The 21,046-nt window shown below is 43.0% G+C and overlaps 1 protein-coding gene across 1 annotated transcript in view; it reads left to right on the plus strand.

Annotated features, from left to right (window-relative positions):
• smpdl3a (sphingomyelin phosphodiesterase acid like 3A) overlaps window positions 1-20,315 on the plus strand; it is a 36,288-nt gene extending 15,973 nt beyond the window's left edge. Inside the window, exons 3-8 of the mRNA XM_078212747.1 lie at window positions 914-1,058; window positions 5,266-5,362; window positions 8,680-8,858; window positions 13,147-13,327; window positions 15,182-15,306; window positions 19,993-20,315. Coding sequence (XP_078068873.1) covers window positions 914-1,058; window positions 5,266-5,362; window positions 8,680-8,858; window positions 13,147-13,327; window positions 15,182-15,306; window positions 19,993-20,298 — 1,033 coding nt within the window. The 3' untranslated portion in view covers window positions 20,299-20,315. The remainder of the gene's footprint in view (window positions 1-913; window positions 1,059-5,265; window positions 5,363-8,679; window positions 8,859-13,146; window positions 13,328-15,181; window positions 15,307-19,992) is intronic.
• Window positions 20,316-21,046: the final 731 nt, after the last annotated feature.

Here is a 21,046-nt window from a genome sequence, read left to right on the forward strand (position 1 = left end):
AGGAGAGAGTGCAGAATGTAGTGTTACAGTCATAGCTAGGGTGCAGAGAAAGATCAACTTTATATAAGGTAGGTCCATTCAAAAGTCTGATGACAACAGGGAAGAAGTTGTTCTTGAGTCAATTGGTTCGTGACCTCAGACTTTTGTAGCTTTTTCCCGATAGAAGAAGGTGGAAGAGAGTATGTCCGGGGTACATGGGGTCCTTGGTTATACTGGCATAATCAAGGACCCCATGGCATATCCTGATGTTGTAGGGTGCTACTTATATAGCACCCAACAACATCAGGATACCCTGGTACTATAATAACCATTGTAATGAAAGAAATGTGGCAGCCAATCTGTGCATACAAGGTTCCATACTCCACAATAAGATAATGACCAGATTTAGTGATGTTGATTGAGGGATAAACATTGGCCAGGCCACCAAGAGTAACTTCTCTTCATTGATGCACGCCATGCGATCTTTTATGTTCATTCGCGAGAGAAGTCGGAGTGCCTGTTTACTACCATCTCTTCTCAAAGCTGACATCTTCAGCAGTGCTGGCTCATTTGATACTCCACTGAAGTGTTAGCTGGTCAAGTCTTTCCAGTGATACTGGAACCCAAGACCCTCTGATACAGGAGTGGGAGTGGTACCATTGAGACAAAGCTGAATTTACTTTGCAGGAGGAGCAGTTAATTACTTTGGAAAATAAACTCCACCATTTAACCTTTATAGTGCCTGAATTCATGAGACATTTTGGAATGGAATGTTCTGACCCACTCAGTATTTTCAATATATTATAAATCGACCCTATAAATGTCTAAGGATAAGAATATAACATCTCAGCCTTTGTTGTAGGTTGTTATCAAAATATTGAGTCCTGCGACCATTCACATCATTGTTGCTTTTGATTTCTTTTTGTGATTGTAGAGATAGTCCTCCCCATGTACCAGTTCCAAAGCTTTCTACAAAAGTTGTGATTGACATTCTCCATAATATGACGCAAACTATCCGGGAATACTTCAAAGATCTACAGGTTTTTCCTACATTGGGAAACCATGACTATTGGCCACAGGTAGTAACTTAGTTTGCCTTTGGATTGAAAGAAACATAGCAGAATATATAGGATAACATAATGCTTAGCAAAACAGATAACAGATACTTGACACGTATGTTATGTACTTGTATTTATATTCACAAGAGAGAAATTCTACAAGCTCTAACAGCTATATAGTCTAAAAATAAATGTATAATCTTGACCAGCTTCACCAGGTGTTTAAATTTATTGGTGCTGTTTAAAAAGAATCTGTAAAAGAAGCAAAGAAACAAAGAACAATACAGCACAGGAACAGGCCCTTCGGCCCTCCAAGCCCGCGCCGCTCCCCGGTCGAAACTAGACCATTCTTTGTATCCCTCCATTCCCACTCCGTTCATGTGGCTATCTAGATAAGTCTTAAACGTTCCCAGTGTGTCTGCCTCCACCACCTTGCCTGGCAGCGCATTCCAGGCCCCCACCATCCTCTGTGTAAAATATGTCCCTCTGATATCCGTGTTAAACCTCCCCCTCTTCACCTTGAACCTATGACCCCTCGTGAATGTAACCACCGACCTGGGAAAAAGCTTCCCACCGTTCACCCTATCAATGCCTTTCATAATTTTATACACCTCTATTAGGTCACCCCTCATCCTCCGTCTTTCCAGTGAGAACAACCCCAGTTTACCCAATCTCTCCTCATAACTAAGCCCCTCCATACCAGGCAACATCCTGGTAAACCTCCTCTGCACTCTCTCCAAAGCCTCCATGTCCTTCTGGTAGTGTGGCGACCAGAACTGGACGCAGTATTCCAAATGCGGCCGAACCAATGTTCTATACAACTGCAACATCAGACCCCAACTTTTATACTCTATGCCCCGTCCTATAAAGGCAAGCATGCCATATGCTTTATTCACTACCTTCTCCACCTGTGACGTCACCTTCAAGGATCTGTGGACTTGCACACCCAGGTCCCTCTGCGTATCTACACCTTTATGGTTCTGCCATTTATCGTATAGCTCTCCCCTACGTTAGTTCTACCAAAATGCATCACTTCGCATTCATTTGGATTGAACTCCATCTGCCATTTCTTTGCCCAAATTTCCAGCCTATCTATATCCTTCTGTAGCCTCTGACAATGTTCCTCACTATCTGCAAGTCCAGCCATTTTCGTGTCGTCCGCAAACTTACTGATCACCCCAGTTACACCTTCTTCCAGATCGTTTATATAAATCACAAACAGATCCATAAGAATGGAAAATAATGTCTTTGTTTGATTTGTTTTTAATACCAAATAACAAAATTCACAACTGAGATTACTGAGCAAGTCATTTTGAATTCATCATTACCAGTTTTAAAGGACGATAATTACACATTTGTTGTAAAAATCAAAAAGAGTAAAAATTAGCATGTTTTTGAAAAAGAAAAAAGCCAAATATAGCGAGTGTTCCAACTTCTCTCCCAACAAGTATTGTTCAATATTGTTAACATTGGAGGGTAATACTTATAGTGAAAACCTTAGACCAACAGCAGTTTAAATGAACACAGTAAGAAGTCTCACAACACCAGGTTAAAAGTCCAAGAGGTTTATTTGGAAACACGAGCTTTTGGAGCACTGCCCCTTCCTCAGGTGAGTGGAGAGTTGGGTTCACAGACACATGTCCAGTCACCTGAAGAAGGAGCAGCGCTCCGAAAGCTCGTGATTCCAAATGAACCTGTTGGACTTTTAACCTTGTGTTGTGAGACTTCTTATTGTGTCCACTCCAGTCCAACGCCAGCATCTCCACATCAGTGTTAATGAAGAAATTGGTCAAAGCGGTGGGTGTGTCTGATTCACCATGCTTTCACTTTTCTGGCGATTGAAATGAACTATTGAAACAAAACCACAAGTGCTACAAAGTCTGTTTAAGAAGGGCTGCAAGGAAAAGCCTGGGAACTGCAGGCCTAACTTCTGTAGTGGCTAAGTTATTAGAAGGTATTCTGCGAGACAGGATCTACAAGCATTTAGAGAGGCAAGGACTGATTAGGGACAGTCAGCATGGCTTTGTGAATGGAAAATCATGTCTCACGCATTTTATTGAGTTTTTGAACTGATAACCAAGAAGGTTGATGAGGGCAATGCAGTCAGACGTTGTCTACATGGACTTTAGCAAAGCCTTTGACAGTGTACTGCATGGTAGCTTGTTGCATAAGGTTAAATCTCATGGGATCCAGGATGAGGTAGCTAAATGGATACAAAATTGGCTTGATGATAAAAGACAGATGGTGGTTGTAGAGGGTTGTTTTTTAAACTGGAGGCCTGTGACCAGCGGTGTGGCTCAGGGATCGGTGCTGGGTCCACTGTTATTAGTCATTTATATTAATGATTTGGATGAGGCATGGTCAGTAAGTTTGGAGATGACACCAAGATTGGTGGCATAGTGGACAGTGAAGAAGGTTATCTATGATTGCAATGGGATCTTGATCAATTGGGCCAGTGGGCAGATGAATGGTAGATGGAGTTTAATTTAGATAAATGCGAGGTGATGCATTTTGGTAGATCGAACTAGGGCAGGACTTAGTCAGTTAATGGTAGGGCATTGGGGAAGGTTATAGAACAAAGAGATCTAGTTTCATAGCCTCTTGAAAGTGAAGTCACAGGTGGACAGGGTAGTGAAGAAGGCTTTTGGCACGCTTGGTTTCATTGGTCAGAACATTGAATCTAGGTGTTGGGACGTATTGTTGAAATTGTACAAGACATTGGTAAGGCCACACTTGGAATAAACTAGAAAGAGTGCAGAAAAGATTTACTAGGATGCTACCGGGACTTGATGGTTTGAGTTATAAGGAGAGGCTGGATTTACTTTTTTCCCTGGAGCGTAGGAGGCTTAGGGGTGATCTTGTAGTGGTCTATAAAATAATGAGGGGAATAGATAAAGTAGATAGTCAGCATCTTTTCCCAAAGGTAAGGGAGTCTAAAACTAGAGGGCATAGGTTTAAGGTGAGATGGGAGAGGTACAAAAGGGTCCAGAGGGGCAATTTTTCTACACACAGGGTGGTGAGTGTCTGGAACAAGCTGCCAGAGGTAGTAGTAGAGGCGGGTACAATTTTGTTTTTTAAAAAACATTTAGACAGTTACATGGGTAAGATGGGTATAAAGGGATATGGGTCAAACACGAGCAATTGGTACTAGCTTAGTGGTTAAAAAAAGGCATGGACAAATTGGGCCGAAGGGCCTGTTTTCATGCTGTCAACCTCTATGACTCTAAGTCAGGCACTAGCCTCCAATTTTGAATATTCGGTTTACATCTCTCTCATTCTTTGCAATTGGTTCGGAGTTTGAGGATTCAGCCACATTATTGGTTAAAGTTGAGGGAGCGTTCTGTTATTTTCAGTATTATATGTGAGCTGATTATGGTTGATGCTAAAACTGGAGCTTTGAAACAGAGGTGTCTTCCATTCCTTGATTCTATCATCTCTTGAGTAGATAAGCAGGTTAGTCAACTGATAAGAACAATTTACTTTTTAGAGTATCAGAAGACAATTCTGCTTGGAACTATTGCTTTGAATCACAATGGTATTGGCTCCACTGATGGATAATTGATTTGAATATCACATTCTTGCTTGCTCCAAAAATGAAATTCAAAATCCAATTGAATCAATTGATGGTCCCCACAAGAGAGATAAACAAGCTGAGAGGATAAGGCATTGCATCCCATCTTGGGCTTGATCTGATGCTGGGTCTTAGCCAAGAGACCGAGAAGCATGGTGACTCTCTAAACACAGACCATCATTCTTGAAGATCCCTCCAGCACAGACAGTAAGTACCAGGTTTAAGTAATTTGTGCTTCAGTGAGTAATCCTGGCTTGTCCTAATTGGAAGAGGGGTTGGAATGCTATAATTGGCATAGACAAACAGGTTGTAATAAATACTATTTGGAGTTTCCGCCTTGATTTCCAGTCTATGACTCCTGCTGAAAACACAGATGTCTGAATATTTTTTGAAAATGGTCTTGACTGTGATGCTGTCCATATAACTCATGAAGAATATCTTCTAAAGTTACCTATCTTTACTTTCGTCTTCACAATGTCTTGCCGAAAGTAACTTGACAAAACTATATCCCAGCAAAGGTGGCATTTTCAGCAGAAGAGCTGAGGAATAGAAGAGAAAATAAAATAAAAACCCCAATAATATTTACATTCAAAGTACTTCTTGATGTAGTATTTTTTAAAAAAAAGATAAATGTGTTTGTTTTCCTTCTTTTGATAGGACCAGCTTCCTGTTAATGCAAGTGATGTCTACAATGCAGCAGCTGACATGTGGGAACAATGGTTGACTGGCGATGCACGTAGGACCTTGCAAAAAGGTTAAAATTTGATCCTAGTTGCTTGGATTGTGGTTTTAGATGAAAGGGGAAATCACATTTAACTGTAAAATGCCATTTAAAAATGCTTTTTGAAGTCAACAGTGTGTATTTTCTTCTACAAAGTGTCTTGCCAAAAGTAACTTGATCATACCCTCAGTGGTCTTGACAGGGTGGATATGGAGAGGATGTTTCCTCTTCTGGGACAATCTAGTACAGGGGCCGCTGTTTCAAAACACAAAGGGTCACCTATTTCAGGCAGAAATGAGGAGAATTATTTCATTGCGAGGGTCATAAGTCTTTGAACCTCTCTTCCTCAAAAGGGGGTGGAGGCAGAGTTCTTGAATATTTTTAAGGCGGCGGTAAACCGAATCTCGATAATCGAAGTGAGTGAAAGGTTATCAAGTGTGGACAGGAACATGGAAATGATGTTGAAATCAGATCAACCATTAATCTTATTGAATGTCAGAGCAGGCTAGAAGGGCTGAATGGCCTACTCCTGCTCCTAATTTGTCTGTATCCTTGAAGAAGCATCTAATTAAAGTGACATAGAGTCATTATGATACAGAGGACGGAATTTTCCCATCCTGCCCACCACGGGTATTGTGGGCAGGACAGAAAATCTGGTGGACTATGCAAAGATCCACTTACCTCGGGCAGGAATTTCCAGCCTTGGGGCAAGCGCGGCTGGAAAAATCCACCCAATTGAATGCATGGATTTCATGCAGTTCCCTGTACAACAATCTAGTCAGTACCATTCCTCTGCTCTCCCCCGTCGCCCTGAAAGGTTACTTCCCCCAAGTGCCCATCCAAATAGCAGCAAGTTCCAGCTCATTGTCACTTGCTGTGCAATATATTTCTTCCTTACTGTGGAGCTAATTTGTCTAATGGTACTAGAATGAATGTGAGTTCTTGTTAGCGATAAGAAGCTGTGAGTGAAATGGTGGATAGTTGGTCATTAGGAGATATGCAAGGGCTAGTTTTGGGGTGACTCTCCCTCCCTGTGTGAAGAATGTTTCAATGATTAGATGAGATTGGAAGCTTGTGAGGCTTTATATGTGCTAATTCATCTCTCTGCTTTATTATATACAAGCTCAAGACCCACCCTGATGCTCCTGTCCTAGGTACAATTTCAGAACTCCCTCTCATTCTGTTAACATGGGTCTGTATGAGATAGAACATAGAACATAGAACATAGAACAGTACAGCACAGAACAGGCCCTTCGGCCCACGATGTTGTGCCGAGCTTTATCTGAAACCAAGATCAAGCTATCCCACTCCCCATCATCCTGGTTTGCTCCATGTGCCTATCCAATAACCGCTTAAATTTTCCTAAAGTGTCTGACTCCACTATCACTGCAGGCAGTCCATTCCACATCCCAATCACTCTCTGAGTAAAGAACCTACCTTGGACATCCTTCCTATATCTCCCACCATGAACCCTTTAGTTATGCCCCCTTGTAATAGCTCCATCCACCCGAGGAAATAGTCTCTGAACGTTCATTCTATCTATCCCCTTCATCATTTTATTAAGTCTCCCCTCAACCTCCTCCGCTCCAGAGAGAACAGCCCGAGCTCCCTCACCTTTCCTCATAAGACCTACCCTCCAAACCAGGCAGCATCCTGGTAAATCTCCTTTGCACTCTTTCCAGCGCTTCCACATCCTTCTTATAGTGAGGTGACCAGAACTGCACACAATATTCCAAATGTGGTCTCACCAAGGTCCTGTACAATTGCAGCATAACCCCACGGCTCTTAAACTCCAATCCCCTGTTAATAAAAGCTAACACACTATGGGCCTTCTTCACAGCTCTATCCACTTGAATGGCAACCTTCAGAGATCTGTGGATATGGACCCCAAGATCTCTCTGTTCCTCCACAGTCTTCAGAACCCTACCTCTGACCCTGTAGTCCACATTTAAATTTGTCCTACCAAAATGAATCACCTCACATTTATCAGGGTTAAACTCCATCTGCCAATTTTCAGCCCAGCTTTGCATCCTATCTATGGGGCGGCACGGTAGCACAGTGGTTAGCACTGCTTTGCAGTTATCATGGGGAAAACTGAAGGTTTGGATCAGTTTTTCACATATTTTAGCTGGACATTGCGTGCAACATCTACTTAGTCTTGAGATTAACTAATTTTTTGGGGAGCAGTTCAGTTACAGGCTTCAGTGATTTTTTTAATAAGTTCTTGATGCAGTAGAGACTGTAGATTGGTCTCATAAAAGATCCAACATGAAATTCTTCTTGCATTGTGAGACTGGATTATTCTTCCTTCAGTTATTCTGAGAGAAGGAAAAGCAGGAAGTGTTCCTGAGTGTCAGCTGAACAGCTGATCACTGATTTGGGAGCCTCACATGGCTGGCAATGTTGGCCTAGCGTGATTCACATGGGAGCATTTTTTTAGTTTTAAAGTCATTGAATCCCACCAAGGTAGCGTTGCCAGTGCCAGCAGGAACTGTACTGAATTTCCCGCTGGTGGCAGCACCTAGATTTCATTTGGGAGAATCGGGCTGTTGATTTGACTTTATAAAATCCCGACAGTGCAGAAGGAGGCCATTCAGCCCATCGAGTCTGCACCAACCACAATCTCACTCAGGCCCTATTCATGTAACACCATGACTCTAGGGTCAATTTAGCATGACCAATCCACCTAACCCATATATCTTTTAGAAACAGTGTCGAAGAAGTGAAGGGGAAATATTTCAAAATTAATTGTATCTGCATGTAATCTTTCTTCCAATTCCTCCAGTTTGTTTCCTGGTGCACAATAATTCTCCATTCTGAATTAATTTAGTCAAAATCAGAATGATATTATTCTACCCTACCATTTTTATGTTGTGTTCAAAGTCAAGCTATAGTGAGGTTTCTTTCTTTTAGAAACAATCTTTCTATTAAAATCAATAAGGGGTGGTACGGTGGCACAGTAGTTAGCATTGCTGCCTCACAGCGCCAGAGACCCCGGGTTCAATTCTGACCTTGGATGACTGTCTGTGTGGAGTTTGCACATTGTCTATGAGGGTTTCCTCCGGGTGCTCTGGTTTCCTCCCACAGTCCAAAGATGTGTGAGTTAGATTGATTGGCCATGCTAAATTGTCCTTTATTGTCAGGGGGATTAGGAGGGTAAATATGTGGGGTTATGGGGATGGGACCTGGGTGGGATTGTTGTCGGTGCAGGCTCGATGGGCCAAATGGTCTCCTTCTGCACTGTAGATTCTATGAGTAGCTCCCTCTGTCAATTCATTTAGTTTTCTGGAGTTTTTTTGTTAACTAAGTTATTTTGTTACATTCCTGAGTTTGCTTTCTTCTTTCTACAGGTGGATTCTACACCCAAGCCTTTAATTGTAATGTTACCCAGCAAACTCTCAGGATAATCAGCTTAAACACAAACTTGTACTATGGTCCCAATGCAGTGACTGAGGGAATCCCAGACCCTGCAGGGCAGTTTGTCTGGCTTGAAGATACATTGAAGAAAGCTCAACAAAACAAAGAGAAGGTAAATCTGTTTAACCATCTTTCAAAAAAGATATGAATTTAAACTAGTAGGAGCAGATTTTATATTGGAGGCATAAATATACTCACAACGTGGCAATTCTCCTTTCTGTTTTCTTAGTAAATATTAATTTATTAACATTTCCTTTCAGCGTTGGAGGTTCTGCCTTTCAAATGAGACTTTAAGTGAGATCCTATCTATTCGTTGAGATTAATGTGAATGACTTTAATCATAAGATCAGTGACTGGAACTTCCCGGCCGTTCCCAGCAGGATATTCCGCAGCAGTGAGGAATGCATTCAACGGAAAACCCCACTGACAACAGCAGGACTAAAAGACCCTGTTGCTGGCCAATGATGGGCTGCCTCTCGCCCCTCGCAAAAATAGAATCCCTACAGTGCAGAAGAAGGCCATTCGGCCCATCGAGTCTGCACCAACCACAATCCCATCGAGGCCCTATTCCTGTAACCCCACATATTAACCCTACTAATCCCCTGACATTAAGGGGCAATTTAGCATGGCCAATCAACCTAACCCGCACATCTTTGGACTATGGGAAGAAACTGGAGCACTCGGAGCAAACCCACGCAGATATAGGGAGAACGTGCAAACTCTGCACAGACAGTGACCCGAGGCCAGAAATCAATCCGGGTCCCTGGCGCTGTGAGGCAGCTGTGCTAACCACTGTGCCACCGTGTAGCGGATTACACGGTAAATCCTACCGAGTATCAACCCTTCAAATCCGTTATTTATATGCTACTTTGGAATGGCCTGAGGACACAATAAGATATACAAATATGAGATTTGTCAGCACATTAAAAGTTACAAATTAAGCTTGTAACAGTATTTTTTTACATTTGAATGTGCCCACATGCCACTGATTTAGTGGGAAAATAAAGCCAGTATATATTTTTCTAAGAAAGCTTTACAACTGGGGAGTCTACATGATTTCCCCTATTGTGTCTATAAGACATGGCCTTCATGTGTGAGTTTCCGTTCATTTCTTTTGCCTTAGGAATGAGTCACAACACAAGATGTTCCACAGCATGAGAGAAATAAACTTTCCAAAAACACTGCATTCCTATATTTTGTTTTGTAAATTTCCACAATTTATTCACGGGTTTTTGTTTTTTTAAAATCGAATATACAGAATAATGCCTTTTTTGAATAACAGTAATGAAATGTGGGAAGCTTGTAATATTTGTGAAGTATGTTAAAGATTGCAATTCACTGACACCTTACAGGCTAAATAGATACTTTTCTTGAAAATATGAAGGCAGACAAAAACAAAAATGCAATCATTCTTGCAGAGGAACTAATCAGATCAGCGTGAGCCTGAAGAGGACTTGTTTTCAGGAGCATAAAAAAGAAATATAGATGTAGATTTTTATCACTCTGGGAAGTGATAGAGACCATAGGCACTGAATGAAAACTGAATTGCTGGATAGAATGTTGTATTTCACATCATCTCGAGCAAATGGTTATTGCAAAATGGATGGCATTGTGGCACAGTGGTTAGCACTGCTGCCTCACAGCACCAGGGTCCCAGGTTCAATTCCTGGCTGGGTCACTGTCTGTGTGGAATCTGCCTGTTTTCCCTGTGTCTGTGTGGGTTTCCGCCGGCTGCTTTGGTTTCCTCCCACAGTCTGATAAATGTGTTGGTTAGATGGATTGGCCATGCTAAATTCCCACTCAGTGTATCTGAACAGGCACTGGAGTGTGGCAACGAGGGGATTTTCACTTTATTGCAGTGCTCATGTAAGCCTACGTGTGAATAATAAATAAACCTTAAAAAAAATTATATTTGCAAACTGTTCGCAACCTTTGTGTAATATTCATCTCAAATTGAGTTTCCACCCACTTGTCTTCACTGTCACTAGGACTGTTTATTTTCACCAATCTATCATTGTGCAGTGGGAGTGGTGTATGCAGTGGGGAGTGCAGTCTCAGCTCAACTGCCGCTCAATCCCTCATTCACGCCTTTGTTAGCTATATAGCTTTTTCCCCCACTTTACATACCTCCCCAAGTGCACACACCGCCCCCAAAGCACACACCACTCCAACTGCACACACCACTCCAACTGCACATATCTCCCCACTGCACACACCTCCCCAATGTACACAGCTCCCCCACTGCACACACCTCCCCACTGCATACACCACTCCCACTGCACACACACCTCTCCTATTGCGCACAGCTTCCCCACTGCACACACTTCCCCCAATGCATGCAGCTCCCCACTGCATACACCACTTCCACTGCACACACTACTCCCACTGCAAACACTTGCCCCAATGCACACAGCTCCCCCACTGCATACACCTCCCCACTGCACATACCTCCCACAATGCACACATCTCCCCCAATGCACAGAGCTCCCCCACTGCACACACCTCCCCACTGCATACACCACTCCCACTGCACACACTTCCCTCAATGCACACACCTCCCCCAATACACACACCGCTCCCACTGCACGCACCTCCCCCATTGCACACGCCTTCTCCAGTTTGATTTGATTTGATTTATTATTGTCACATGCATTCGGATACAGTGAAAGTATTGGGGGTGATTCTCCCAGCCCGCTGTGCTGCTCTAGCAGGCTGAGAGACATCATCAGAGGCTGTTTAGCAGGCTCCCCACTGAGCGCCACATCCTCCGCATGTCTCCCGTTCCATGATCTTTAGAGTATTCAGCTCCTCACCGGAAATCGGGACGGAGCTGATTAAAATATTAAAATAGCCATTTCAATGTTATTAGCAGACCCGGGACTGAAATCTCCGGGCCCGCAAGTAGTCCCCCCCCCCCCCACCCCACGCCCCCCCCCCCACCCCCCCGTCCCCCCCACCCCCCACCCCCCACCCACCCCACCTCTGGCCAGGAGTGGTTCTCTCCAGTGGAGTTTACAGCTGCTGCCCACTAATGGAGAACAGGCGGCCAACCCTGCTGGAGGAAGGAGAGGCCATGGAGGCCCCGCCAATAGATCAGTGGTAAGTGGGTGCCCCTTGGGCAGTGCCAGCCTGGCAGTGCCCAAGGGGCACCAAGCGGCAATAGGCCCGCCCCCTGATTTTCAGAGTGAATCACACTAGGGCACTGTGCAGTGCTCAGGGTGTGGGAAATTCATTCTGAAAATCACGGTAACAAATTGGCGGGAGTTACTCCAGTTTTCATACAATTTCAGCACTCAGAATTGTTTTGGGAGAATCGCGCTCAATCTTGCACGCTATACAGACAAAGCATACCATTCATAGAGTACATAGGGTAGTAGTAAAGTAGAGAGTGTAGAATATAGTGTTACAGTCACGGATAGGGTGTAGAGAAAGATCAACTTAATATAAGGTGGATCCATTCAAAAGTCTGATGGCAGCAGGGAAGCAGCTGTTCTTAAGTCAGTGTACACACCTGCCCCCCATGCGCATATACCCCTATGCATCTCTTCCATATGCACTCCAACTATGCACGCCACTCCCCCATGCACACCTCCTCTCATGTGCACCTTCCCCCCATGTGTTCCTTCCCCTGTCACACACCTCCCCTCCCCCCTGCACACACCATATCGAGGGGTGAGTGGTGCAAAGAGGAGCAATCACTGGGTAAATCTGGAAGATTGGGACTGTTTTCACACTCCTGGTTTTTCTTGTAATGCGTTTCTCAGCTTTGTACCAGGGAGCGGACCTTAAAAAAACCTAAACACTGTTGCATGTTCTGGGTAATCAGCCCAACCATCTGACTGACAGCTTCCAGTGGAACTGTCACAGTGAGCTCCTCTGTATCCCATTCAGGGGCACCACAGTGTCTGGGTTCAAATGTCACAGGGCTCCCCATCAGTTGTGGTGTCATTGCAGTCCTCAGTAGTGGCAAAGCTCTTGGTGCCCTTTGCTATAGTGAGCACAAGATCCAGGTCTATTGTTAGCTGTTTATGCTGTTTCTTGCAGGTTCCACTGAAGTTAAAGCTGGATATTGGGAGGACTTCTACTTGAATCCCAGGCTATCATAAATAAAAGAAACAGTTTATCTAATGAAAACCTCTGCCAATTGGACATATGTATTAATAAAATATTGGACTCAATTTATATTACAATTTTCAACTAAATCATACAAATCATATCAAATGTTAGCTTCTCTTTGTTGTAGGGTGGGAGAGAATTGGGGAGCAGAAATATTTTAAAGCTACAATTCATTAAAGACTTGATTTGTAAAAGGTAAGGAGGAGAGTTGGAAGACAAGTTTTAAATAAAGACATTATGCCAAATGGGATTCAATTTCTTATAATGAATGCATTTTCTTCCAGGTATATCTCATAGCACATGTTCCTCCGGGCTATCTGCCAGATTCATTGAGCACCACTGCAATAAGAGAGAAAGACAATGAGAGGCTGGTGCAAATATTTCGCAAATACAGTGGTATCATCGTTGGACAGTTTTTTGGCCACACGCACAAGGACAGCATCATGATCCTTCTGGATAATCAAGGTAATAGACTCTTGTTCCTTCCTCCTGTTGCCGACAATTTCCTTCCAGTTCCATTCACCTTCTTGAAGGGAAGCATAAATTCCTTGCTGGAATATAGTTCTGAGGATGCTGCTGATCCTCTCTCAACTTCTTCATGTGCCTATTCATATATAAGTCCAGAAAATGGATAATCAGGTTGTGGGAGCATAGAATTGTGTTCAGTCATATTGCACGTGGGATCAGCAAACTTCATTCAAAGGTTTATGAAATTAGAAATCAAGGGCAAAATTTTCAAAGTTTCAGCCCTGCTCAATAGCTAGAGCAGAGTGTGTTGGTGCCCAAATGGGGGCTTTGCTGTGGCTCTTCAACCAGATCACAGTATTGGCACCTCACTTCTGAGTTCCCTGGTTCAGCAGAAAGGATGCTCGAGCTGGCAAAGAGAGGATTTCTGATTCTCGAGACCCTGGCAGAGCTCAGAAAGATCGAATTACGCACGGGATTTTGAGGCTTAGCAACCACAGCAATGGAGAGGAGACCTGGGAAGGTTGCCTGACTCCTGCTGTGAGATCTGAGGGACCATAATGAAGTGAACTTGACCAAAAAAACCAGGAGGATGAGGAGAGCCTGGAGACAGTGCACCACGAGGATCCAGAACCTCAGGAAGGTGAGAACGTTGAATAACATGGCACTTTCCGGTGCAGGGCCTCACATTCCAGCATTCCCAGCATTTTCACAGCACAGAACAGCACGCTGTATAGCACCACTAATTCTTCGCTCTTGCCCGACATCTCCTCACATCTCCATCTGCACAGCCAACACTCACATTCACCATCATCCTCTGTCACCCATACCTCACCTACAGCATCTACAAATGTCCTAACTTTCAATCCAAACCAGCCACCTCTAACACCTGTGATCCTCTGCTATCTCTCCTTGAGATAGAATGGAGAAGCTTAGCTCAGGAGAGACAGACACTCTGTGGTGTTGCAGGGAGTGATCTCCCAGTGATGGCCACTGGCAATACCTATCCACTGGAAAGAGGTCTTGTTCCAGCAGGTTGCAGATGCCAGCAGCAACCTGCCATGAAAACCTGAGTCTCCTGAAGCATTGCAGTTCAGATAGATCAAGAGAACTGATCCTTTGCTTCACTGAATACTAACATTTGTTCTCCCATTAATACATTCTGCTATCTTACCTTTATGCCACTATCAGAACCTTCTATACCTCATCACACTGTCATTAACACTTCCTCTATATCGTGCCCGCCACATTTTTGTTGCAATCTCTCCGAGCTCCCACCTATTACTGCCCTTCTGCTCTGCTTCAGCTGCATCATTTCCTCTTCTACACTAAATGATCCATCACATTTCTCCCTCTCTTTAACTCTGAAGAAGAGTCAAAATGACTCGAAATGTTAGCTCTGTTTCACTCCTCAAAATGCTTCCAATCTGCTGAGTTTTTACAACATTTTCTGTTTTCACCCTGCTGGTAGTTTCTGTTTTAGGTGCCTCACCTCCTTGGAGCCAGACTTGTGTCCCCATGCTCCCTGCACCTTCCCTGGCAGTTCACAAAGACTGAGAAGAGAGTATTGGTGAAAACACATCATCACTGGATTTCACATTTGAGAGGTGGCATCTGTCAGTGTGCAGAGGACACAGTGCATCCTATATTTCAATCAAATAATGCAAGTTAAATGTATCTCACAATACCCATGCTTGATTTCAAGTGCGGGTTCCAATTTAACCCCTGTATTGATTTAGATCGCTTTAAGTATACTGATAATTCCAGGAATATATTTTAAAAGTGTAAGTATTAATGTTGCAACATTTTGGAAAGATTAAGTTATTTTATTTCATATTCTTTGTTCTTCACCAGGGAATCCTATCAACTCTTTATTTGTTGCACCAGCTGTGACTCCACAAAGACGATCTTTAACCGGTGTAACCAATAACCCAGGAATACGCTTGTTCAAGTATGACACAAATGACTACAGGTTGTTGGTAAGTGTCTTTTAGACACAAGAACTTGGACAAAAGTGAGGCAGTGTTTCTACTTAGGCCACAATCAGCAAGTTCTTCTCCAAATGTGCCTTATATTGAATTGATAGGGTTGGGCTTCATATTTGTGCTGAAATGAATTTGTTTAAATGTAATTGTAAAGTGTTCCATAAACCGGAACAATTGGGCAGTGTAACAGGACATAATTGCTTCTTTCTTTTGCTTTCCATTAAGTAGAGTCTCAAGTTCAGCCCCTGTGACTAACCTGCTGTAAAATCACTGAAAAAAACAAGAGCAAAACATACTGATCCCATTTAATAGTTCTTTTCCTATACAATAATAGGTCCCTTGATAAATTCATTTTTGAGTTGGAAAGCTTTTAGGACATGCCTTGGCAGCTAAGATAATGATACAATCTAAAGAGCCTTCCCAAACTGGTTAATCTCTCAATTTTTGCCTAGGGCATGCCCGGCCACATTTTTATGTGGTTTTAATCTTGAACCAACCAGCATAAAAGATCACGAAAAGCATGAATGTAAATGTTTTTGGCTGTCGACCATTTACATTAAAACAGTGGTTTCCTAATTCCATGTGGTTGTGTACCCATAGATTAGTCAGCTTTTGCATACTCCCAGACAGTACTTTCTTTTTAACTGCCCCTCTAATGATCACATTATGTAAATAACTAAAATTACCCATTACAGGTAAACATATGTCTATATATTTTTTTTACAATTAACATGATGGATGAATTTGTTTATTGATGTTTATGCACTTGAGGTTGGGAACAATATATCAATTAACCCCCTTCCCCATTCACTCAATCAACCCTCCAACCCAAGCTCCTTCCCCCGCAATGTCTCACTCAGCTGCCCCCCCCCTTCCCAGTGCCTCTCCCCATACTATCTCACTCAATAACTCCTAATCCCAACCCCTTCTCCTACTCATTCACTCATTCAGCAGTCTCTCTTCCCAAATCCCCTTCCCCATTACTCAATTAGCCTCTCTTTCCAACCCCGCCTCCTACTCTCTCGATCACCAGCCCTCATTCCAACCCCCCTCACTGTCTCACTCAACAGTCCCTCTTCCCACTCCATTTTGTACTTTTGTGAGATGGTTCCACCAGGGTGACGGCCTCAGCCAGGTAGGCCAGGTCTGCCCAGTAGCCCACTGACCCGCAGGCTAAGTGGCTGTGCCTCCCACTCAGCAGTGCTTTGGCCAGCAGCTACTGGTCTTCCATCACAACTGCGCCAGTGCTCAGACTCATGCGCCTTTTTGCTGCTTCTCCAATTTCTCATCCATGACTGCTGTTAATAGGCACAGCTGCATCTCAATAGTCTGCCTGTTATTGGCAAAGAATTGGAGAGAAACAACCTGTGGTTGGAGGAGCAGTGGGAAGGTGAGAGGTGGCACATTGATTTGAGCACAGAAACATTTGTATTTGGGAGCCATTGGACAATGGAGAGGGGAAAGCAGAGGTCAAAAAAATGTTCTCATTACTGAAAATTCGTCGTTACACAATTGAGAGAAAGTAACCCTTAAAGACACCTGCATACCTACAGGGACACACACACTCCATTTTGGGAACGACTGCATTTAAAACAAGTCTCAGAAATTTTGTGCAGAATTGTCTGCTTCTGGCTGGATTCCACTGATAGAACTCCTACAGTAATGTCCCAGAACTGAGATGATTGATCTCCAACAACCACAAACATCTTTCCTTGTGCTAGGTATAACTCCAAGGCGGAGAGTTTTCCCCCCTTAGAACATAGAACATAGAACAGTACAGCACAGAACAGGCCCTTCGGCCCACGATGTTGTGCCGAGCTTTATCTGAAACCAAGATCAAGCTATCCCACTCCCTATCATCCTGGTGTGCTCCATGTGCCTATCCAATAACCGCTTAAATGTTCCTTAAGTGTCTGACTCCACTATCACTGCAGGCAGTCCATTCCACACCCCAACCACTCTCTGCGTAAAGAACCTACCTCTGATATCCTTCCTGTATCTCCCACCACGAACCCTATAGTTATGCCCCCTCGTAATAGCTCCATCCACCCGAGGAAATAGTCTTTGAACGTTCACTCTATCTATCCCCTTCATCATTTTATAAACCTCTATTAAGTCTCCCCTCAGCCTCCTCCGCTCCAGAGAGAACAGCCCTAGCTCCCTCAACCTTTCCTCATAAGACCTACCCTCCAAACCAGGCAGCATCCTGGTAAATCTCCTCTGCACTCTTTCCAGCGCTTCCACCTCCTTCCTATAGTGAGGTGACCAGAACTGCACACAATACTCCAAATGTGGTCTCACCAAGGTCCTGTACAGTTGCAGCATAACCCCACGGCTCTTAAACTCCAACCCCCTGTTAATAAAAGCTAACACACTATAGGCCTTCTTCACAGCTCTATCCACTTGAGTGGCAACCTTTAGAGATCTGTGGATATGGACCCCAAGATCTCTCTGTTCCTCCACAGTCTTCAGAACCCTACCTTTGACCCTGTAATCCACATTTAAATTAGTCCTACCAAAATGAATCACCTCACATTTATCAGGGTTAAACTCCATTTGCCATTTTTCAGCCCAGCTTTGCACCCTATCTATGTCTCTTTGCAGCCTACAACAGCCCTCCACCTCATCCACTACTCCACCAATCTTGGTGTCATCAGCAAATTTACTGATCCATCCTTCAGCCCCCTCCTCTAAGTCATTAATAAAAATCACAAAGAGCAGAGGACCAAGCACTGATCCCTGTGGCACTCCGCTAGCAACCTGCCTCCAATCCGAAAATTTTCCATCCACCACCACCCTCTGTCTTCGATCAGACAGCCAGTTACCTATCCAATCGGCCAACTTTCCCTCTATCCCACACCTCCTCACTTTCATCATAAGCCGACCATGGGGGACCTTATCAAACGCCTTACTAAAATCCATGTATATGACATCAACTGCCCTACCTTATTTCCAATGACACAAGTTTTGCCAGTGCTTCTTGATGCTACACTCAGTCAAATGTGGCCTAGATGACAAGAGCAGTCACCTCACCTCTTGAGTTCTGATCTTTTGTCCATATTTGGACCAAGACTGTAATGAGGTCAAGAGCTGAGTGGCTCTGACAGAACCCAAACTGAGCAAGTTGCTAAGTGCTGCTTGACAGTACCATCAATGACACATTCCATCGTGTTGCTGATGACTGAGAGTTGTTCTCTGCATTAAATTCCATCTCTCAGTTTTCTGTCCTTCTGCTGGCCTATCTATGTCATTTTGCAGATGATTCGTTTCACCTTCACTATTTGCCACTCCTTCAAATTTGGCATCAAAGACACATTTTGAAATGTTACCCTATACTCCAAGGTCCAGGTCATTTATAAGTAGCACAAAAACACTGAGGTCTGAAAACTGGTTCTTGGGGAACACCACTATTTACCATCTTCCTGTCTGAAAAATAACCATCTTTCAACTCGCTGTTTTCTTTCCTTAAGCCATTTTTTAACCCAATTGAACACAGATCCTCATTCATAATAAAAGCAAATTACTGCAGATGCTGGAATCTGAAACCAAAAGAGAAAATGCTGTAAAATCTCAGCAGGTCTGGCAGCATCTGTAAGGAGAGAAAAGAGCTGACGTTTCGAGTCCAGATGCTTTGATAAAGGGTGGTCTGGACTCGAAATGTCAGCTCTTTTCTCTCCTTACAGATGCTGCCAGACCTGCTGAGATTTTACAGCATTTTCTCTTTTGGTTACGGATCCTCATTCCATGAGCCACAATTTTGTTAACCAGCCTTTTAAATGGTACTTTGTTGAACACTTTCTTAAAATCTACATAAACAACATCAATGGTGTTCCTCTTACTTCTCTCACTGGCTCCCTTATACATAGGGCCAAGAGGATCATGCAGAAATCAGGGGCGTTTGAGAGGTACTCATTGCAGCGCTTGTGTACATCTACATCATGCAAATTAGGTTCCCTTCAACTGACCCAATACACTACCATGTCACACCTCGAGAAATGTAAGGATCTGTGAATTAGAGTACATGGTGCCTTTTAGGTGTTTTGTCATCTTGGTGGTGCTTGTCTGTTTATTTGTTTCTTTGCTCATGCTTACTCCCTTTTACTTCTCTATCTATATCTAATCTACAATCATACAAAAACTGTTTGGAAAAGACCAGCTTGTTCTTCAAGCCAGTCTCAGACAGTCATGACACAGCCAAGCAGCATAATTCTCTCTGTGTTCACTTGGAAGTTGCAAAAACAAAATTAAACAAATCTAGGCCAATTCAGGAATGAAATCCAGGAAATTCCTCTTCCGGTCTTCCATTCTCTAAAGATAAGTTCCAGAAGGTCAGTGACCATGAGGTGCATATTCTATGTTCCATCTACTTTCTGTCTGTGATGATATATGCAACAGAGAGAAACCCATGTAGCTCTTTCTAGAACTTTTGCAACAAATTCACACTTAACATGTGAGCTGATAACATAATCTAATTGTCAGTACACCTCCACTTAAAGAAAAACATCTTAACTTCTCCTGCGATTGTATAGCTTATATACCCAAACCCTGATTTCCCTTAGTTTGATAGTCTGTCCACATAGACAAGACAAGATTCTGTTATAAACTAACTTTTCAAATAAAAAGCTGTTTTCACATGACATACCAGGTAATAAAATGGAGAAAATATTATTTTCCTTGCAGGATTTCTGGCAGTATTACTTGAATCTTACTGAAGCCAATGAGGAGAAAAAACCAGACTGGAAGCTGGAGTACATCATGACAGAAGCCTATGGCATAACAGATATGCAACCACAATCTTTGTATGATTTAGCTAATCAATTCACAGGGTCACACAGTAAAAAATTTCAAATGTATTATGATCATTACTTTGTTAATTACAGTAACAATGTGAAATGTGTTGGCCTTTGTAAGGTGAAACAGATATGTGCTATAAAACATTTAGATCATGCTGCATACACTAACTGCACTTTAAAGAGAATAAAGTAAGACTCTTTCAAAGAAAATGTTTGTGTTGAACTCTGTTACCTGTAATTTAAAAAAATTCTTCCTTTTTTCAAGACAGGCTGCTTCTATTTTGCTCTTTTTAAATTAATTTTCCCAACTTTAATTTCTTCCTCTCTAACTTTCAATTGCACTCTGCTTATTTTGCTTTCCTTTTATGTTTCCACCCTTCTGCTTTCCAGTTTCTTCTATCTGTTTGTGTTGAATATTATGCTTCCAGAGCTTCAGTGGCTGTTTCCTTATTCTGAGGATCAAAGACCACATAGGTCCAGTTTCAGTCCACTTTCCAGTGGTGTTCCAGTGTTGGGGCCCTTGCTGTTGGTTGTATATATTAATGTGGGAGGGATGATTGGGAAATTTGCAGAGCACACAAAGTTGGCTGTGTAGTTGATAGTGAAGAGGATAGCTGTCGACTCCGGAATGATATCAATGGGTTTTTGAGTGGGCAGAGAAGCAGCAGATGGAATTGAATCTGGAAAAGTGTGAAGTAATTTATTTAGGGAGGGCAAACAAAGCAAGGGAATCCACAATAGATGGGGAGATATTGAGTGGGGTTGAGGAAGGGAGAGACCTTGGAGTTCATGTCCATAGGTCCCTGAAGGTGGCAGGACAGGTGGACAAAGTGGACAAGAAAGCATATGGAATGCTTTCCTTAATTGGACGTGGTTTTGAATACAAAACCAGGGATGTAATGCTAGAACTGTATAAAATGCTGGTTAGGCCACAGCTGGAA

The sequence above is a fragment of the Mustelus asterias genome, chromosome 5, assembly GCF_964213995.1.
Source record: "Mustelus asterias chromosome 5, sMusAst1.hap1.1, whole genome shotgun sequence".
Lineage (NCBI taxonomy): Eukaryota > Metazoa > Chordata > Chondrichthyes > Carcharhiniformes > Triakidae > Mustelus > Mustelus asterias.